Source organism: Engraulis encrasicolus, chromosome 8 (genome assembly GCF_034702125.1).
Source record: "Engraulis encrasicolus isolate BLACKSEA-1 chromosome 8, IST_EnEncr_1.0, whole genome shotgun sequence".
NCBI lineage: Eukaryota > Metazoa > Chordata > Actinopteri > Clupeiformes > Engraulidae > Engraulis > Engraulis encrasicolus.
This window is the reverse complement of record NC_085864.1, coordinates 46157880-46163311: the sequence shown is the minus strand read 5'-3', so window position 1 is coordinate 46163311 and position 5432 is coordinate 46157880. Positions and strand designations below refer to the sequence as shown.

General features: G+C 46.7%; 1 protein-coding gene across 1 annotated transcript in view; it reads right to left on the bottom strand.

The window, feature by feature from the left end:
* Positions 1-488: 488 nt before the first annotated feature.
* Positions 489-5432, bottom strand: part of traf4a (tnf receptor-associated factor 4a) — a 95040-nt gene continuing 90096 nt past the window's right edge. The window contains exons 7-8 of the mRNA XM_063205859.1: positions 2891-3265; positions 489-2116 (exon numbers count right to left, since the gene is read on the bottom strand). Coding sequence (XP_063061929.1) covers positions 1817-2116; positions 2891-3265 — 675 coding nt within the window. The 3' untranslated portion in view covers positions 489-1816. The remainder of the gene's footprint in view (positions 2117-2890; positions 3266-5432) is intronic.

Sequence of the window (5432 nt, the reverse complement as noted above, 5' to 3'; positions counted from 1 at the left end):
TACAGATTTCAAGATGCAACGGTGGCGCGAGCAAACAACAGTAGTTATTATAGTTATAAGTCGTACAAGGAGGAGTCTGCGTGCGCATGGGAGTTCGTCCGCACCGCAGTTATAGACATAAAGACAACGACAGACAGGGCTTTGGGGAGTTAGTTTGGCGTTCTAGAACTTTTCCCATCCAGTATCATTCCATCGTGCTAAGGGTTTGATGGGAGTCGGACACACAAAGAACATTGTTTTACATACACTTCACAGTTGCTGTTAGTTCAGTTCAAAAATGTCCAAAGAAGAGGAGGGAGGTGGGGTGGGTTGGGGAAGGGGTGGGGGTTCAGGGGCAAGAAAAACACAAGGTCGAATAAAACACAAGGTCGAGAGCTGCGGCACTGAGCACGAGGGTGTATGTGTGTGTGAGAGAGAGAGGGGAGTGTGTGTGTGTGTGTGTGTGTGTGTGTGTGTGTGTGTGTGTGTGTGTGTGTGTGTGTGTGTGTGTGTGTGTGTGTGTGTGTGTGTGTGTGTTCGTAAAAAAGGCAAGTGTGTTTTGAGTGTCCCTGTTGAATTCCTAACGTCCTCCATGCGTTTCCTCTTCTTCGCCGGTCTCCTCTGCGGACACTCTCAGTGCGACCTTCCAAAGCTTTAACGAGCTTTAACGAGCTTTAACGAGATGCGTTAACAAACATTCCACGTAAGTGCAAAGACCTTGCTGCTCAAACTCCCTTGCCACACCTTGCCTTTTGTTTTGTTAGTGTATCCATTTGTCTTTTTTTTCTTGGTTCTTCACTCATATCTGCATCACAGAGACAATAAAAACAACATAAACTTTTCCGTAAAAACAACTCTCTCTAGGCACTATTGATTTTTTTCCCCCAAAGGCTTTGATGCAGATTGTTACAGGAAAAAAAAATGAAAACGAGACAGGTCAAAAATGCAATCCAAGGAAGGGTAACGACAGAGAGAGTAGAGAGAGAGAGGTTCCATTGGCCCATTGTTTCCTGGTTCTATTATGGCCCCCTTTAGGCAGACCTAGGCAGACCTAAGGACTGTTCTATTCATTGTAGGAGCATTATGACGCGCCCCTTTAGGCAGACCGGAACCTGGTCACGTTAGGTGCCCATAGCAACCTATTATGTTGTCATATCTCTATAGAATATCTCTGGTAACGATTTTTGAAAACAATTCAAGAGTGATTGGTTCTGCAGACCGACCACTTCGAATCTCCTACATTTTTTATTTTTTTTTAAGAAATAATAACCCAAAAACAACAAAATCACTAGCTTTCTCCATCTGGTCAGATGCAAAAAAACAAACACAGGTGGCCTCCAAGTCCTTCAGGAGTGCTTCTGAATTTGGGGAAGTAAGGTCTGTAAAAAAACACCAAGAATATGCATTTTCAGCACATCTTTCTCCATTCTTCACCATTTTTGGAAAAAAAAAAACAACGAAAGAGATAAAATCAGCTTTTGTCCATATGACTTAAAAAAAAAACCAAAAAAACTCGTTTTCATTATGACTTCACGTGACAAAATCGTCTGGTTGTCTGGTTCTTCTCTGTGGCCCCACTGTTGGTACGTACGAAGCAGAGGTGTCAATCAGAAAGTTCAGAACGTAAAATAAAACCCTGCCACAAGTCCAACCAGCCAACTCTGATTCACATAATCGTGCAGGGTATTCAAGACAGGTTGACAAGTCACTCAGCAAAGTCACCTGTGTTGGAAGAAAACGGTGGCAGGGATTTCGTTTTTTACTTCTGAACCGGGTTTTTGAAACCTCTTATACAAAGTCCTCCTCCTCCTCCTCATCACCATCAGCATCATCTTCTTTAGGTCATGATCTTCTGCGGGATCTCTATGGACGCCTTGAGGAAGATGGCGTTGTCTCGGATGTAGTTGCGCTTCTTGATCTCCTCGTGCGAGATGAACTTGGGGTAGCCGAACCCCAGCATGCTCTCGTCCATTGAGTCGCGGCTGCCGCCCCCTCCTCCACCTCCGCCGCCGCCGCCCCCAGCCGCCACGTTGGGCTTCTGGAAGTTCTTCCAGTTGGGGTCAGGGTTGAAGGTCTCGGTGATGTGCTGAGGTTTGGAGAGCGAGGGGTCGCTCTGGTCCAGGATGGAGAAGGTGACCTAGAGTAGAGTAGAGTAGAGTAGAGCAGAGCAGAGCAGAGTAGAGTAGAGTAGAGTAGAGTAGAGTAGAGCAGAGCAGAGTAGAGTAGAGTAGAGTAGAGTGGAGTAGAGCAGAGTAGAGTAGAGTAGAACAGAGTAGAACAGAGCAGAGCAGAGTAGAATAGAGTAGAGTAGAGTAGAGCAGAGCAGAGCAGAGCAGAGTAGAGTAGATTAGAATAGATTAGAGTAGAGTAGAGTAGAGCAGAGTAGAGTAGAGTAGAACAGAGTAGAACAGAGCAGAGCAGAGCAGAGCAGAGCAGGGTAGAGTAGAGGTAGAGTAAAGTAGAGTAGAGTACAGTAGAGTAGAGTAGAATAGTGTAGAGTAGAGTAGAATAGAGTAGAATAGAGTAGAGTAGAGTAGAATAGAGTAGAGCAGAATAGAGTAGAGTAGAGTAGAGTAGAATACAGTAGAGTAGAGTAGAGTAGAGCCGAGCAGAGTTGAGTATCATTTATTGATCCCAGGGGGAAATCAAGGTGTCACGTAGCATACACACATACAGTACATAAATACAAAAAGACATTACCCACGAAACATTACACACAGACTTACACATACATTAACCAAATACAGCTCAGTCTTACATACATGCAGCCAAGGCAGCTCTCTCTCTCTCTCTCTCTCTCTCTCTCTCTCTCCCCCCCCCCCCCTCCTCTCTCTCTCTCTCTCTCTCTCTCTCTCTCTCTCTCTCTCTCTCACCTCCCACCCCCCCCACACACACAGTGCCATATGTGTACCTTGTATGAGAAGGGCCACTCCAGCAGGTTGTCGTACTCGCCCGGCAGCACGCGGATGTAGATGGACAGGTGCGTCCCTTCGCCGCTGCCGTTGCCGTTGAGGAACGCCGACACCTGCAGCTTGTAGCCGTAGCGGTGCGTGTAGAAGGCGGGGCTGAAGAGCTCGTGGTTGTTGCGGAGCTTGGCCTCCTGCAGCTTGCGCGAGTAGTCGCACAGCTTCCAGATGAGCACGCCGTCGTGGCTGACGGACAGCTCCTCCACCTCGCGCCGCAGCTCGGCCACCTCGGCCCGCTGCCGCACCACCAGGCTGCACATCATCGTCAGGTGAGACTTGGTGGTCTCCTCCAGGTGCCGGCTGATCGCCATCTTGGGACACTGTGGAGGTTGAGGAGGGGGGGGGGGGGGGAGAGGGAGAGAGGAGGAGAGAGTGGGGAGAGGGGGAGAGGAGGAGGAGGAGAGAGTGGAAGCGGGAGAGCGAGAGAGGGGAAAGGAGGAGTGATACAAATGAGCAAAATTACTCAAAAATCTTCCCATATGACAATAAAACATCTTGTATCTTGTGTGATGTTATTGTCCCAACTTGGGACACTGTATGTACAGGGGGAGAGAGAGACAAATAAACAACAGATGACATAAAAAAAAATCTTGTAAATCCATTCATAAATACAGTAGACACTTTACAGTAGACACTTTTCCTCACCCCTGATGCCACCAGGGGCCGCACCTGAGCGCTCAATCTCTGTGTGACTATCTCTGACTTATGATAGGCCCAGCCACTATGGACCTTACGCATCTAAGAATCCTGGTCCTAACCTACGCTGACCTTATGACTCTACAATCTCTGTCTATCTCTTCTTCCTCTGCCCTCCTGCTATTTCTGCCTCTCCTCTATTCCTCTCCTTTTAAATCCATCTCTAACAATGTTTTTTTTCCCATTTGTTAAGCACTTTGAGTTACATGCCTTGTATGACACAGTGCTATACAAATACAATTATTATTATTATTATTATTATTATTATTAATCCATCCCTATCATCTACTGAGACATTGCAACAGAAAGCCCCAGTAGACCACGCCATATGCTGTACTGTATGAAGCGGATGAAGGACCAACATCTTGTGATTAAAAACATTCACAACGGAAGCAAACTACTGCAGTGTTGTGGACTGAACAATTTACACTGTGTAGTTGTGTACGCAACACTATGTACAGTACAAATACAGCACATTTGATTGATCAGTATGTTCTCTTGGGGCTCTCCTGCTACACAACAGCTGACTGAGTGACTGCACCCTGACAAAGACCTGTATGGTCGAAACGCGTTGGGCAGTCTTATGCCATCAAGAAAAGTAAAAAACAACAACGAAACCAGAGTGCCTTAGCTTCCTCCTTTTTTCTTCTTTTTTGACAACAGCAGAGTGTGTTAGTAGTGGTGTGGATCGGCACTGCCCTCACGATCCGATTCGATCACGATTCGGGAGGTAGTAGATACGATTCGATTCTATTAGATCCAATCCGATCCGATCCGATTCAATTCTACAATGCATTGCAATGCATTACATTTCTACTGAACGCAAAGCAAATGTTTAATCAGCCATGATGAGGCAATACAAGTAGTCAGATACTGAGCAACAATTTCGGATCGCCGAATCGATCATTGTTGACACCACTATGTGTTAGGACTGGAGACTACAGTAGAGTCTGATGCACAGTCCAACAGTGCATCCACGTAGGAGTTCAGTGCGGTGTGGAGTTGTGTGCGTAACACTATGTACAGTACAAATACAGTGCATTTGATTGATCAGTATGTTCTAGGCTCTTCCTGCTACACGACAGCTGACTAGCAGACTAGCGTCTGATGCACACTACACTACAGCAGTACATCCACATACTGTAGGAGTGCGGTGCGGTGCAGTGTAATGCAGTGTAATGCCTCGCAGTGGGAGTCCACAACACTTTTTCCTCTCTACTCTACTCTCCTCTCCACGCCCGCCTGTCACCTCCCGCCAACTAGCCCAATAACACACACACACTTGCTTACACATTCACACATTGTTGCACACACGCATCGCGCACACACACAGGCACACACAGATACAAGCAGAGAGAGAGGAGAGAGAGAGAGAGAGAGAGAGAGAGAGAGAGAGAGAGAGAGAGAGAGAGAGAGAGAGAGAGAGAGAGAGAGAGAGAGAGAGACACACACACACGCACGCACACACGCACACACGCACACACGCACGCACACACACACACACACACACACACACACACACACACACACACACACACACACACACACACACACACACACACACACACACACACACACACACACACACACACACACACACACACACACACACACAAAATAAAAAACATGAATATGCAATCCAATATGGCAGTGTGTAGGCAAGCTGCAGGGAGTGTGTGTGAAATTGCAAGCTGGCGAGAGCAGTGCGTGCATGAAAGACATTTGGGCTCACCAGGCCTCCATTGGCAAAAAAATAAAAATAAAATAAAATTCAATTAGCTTTTCTGACAC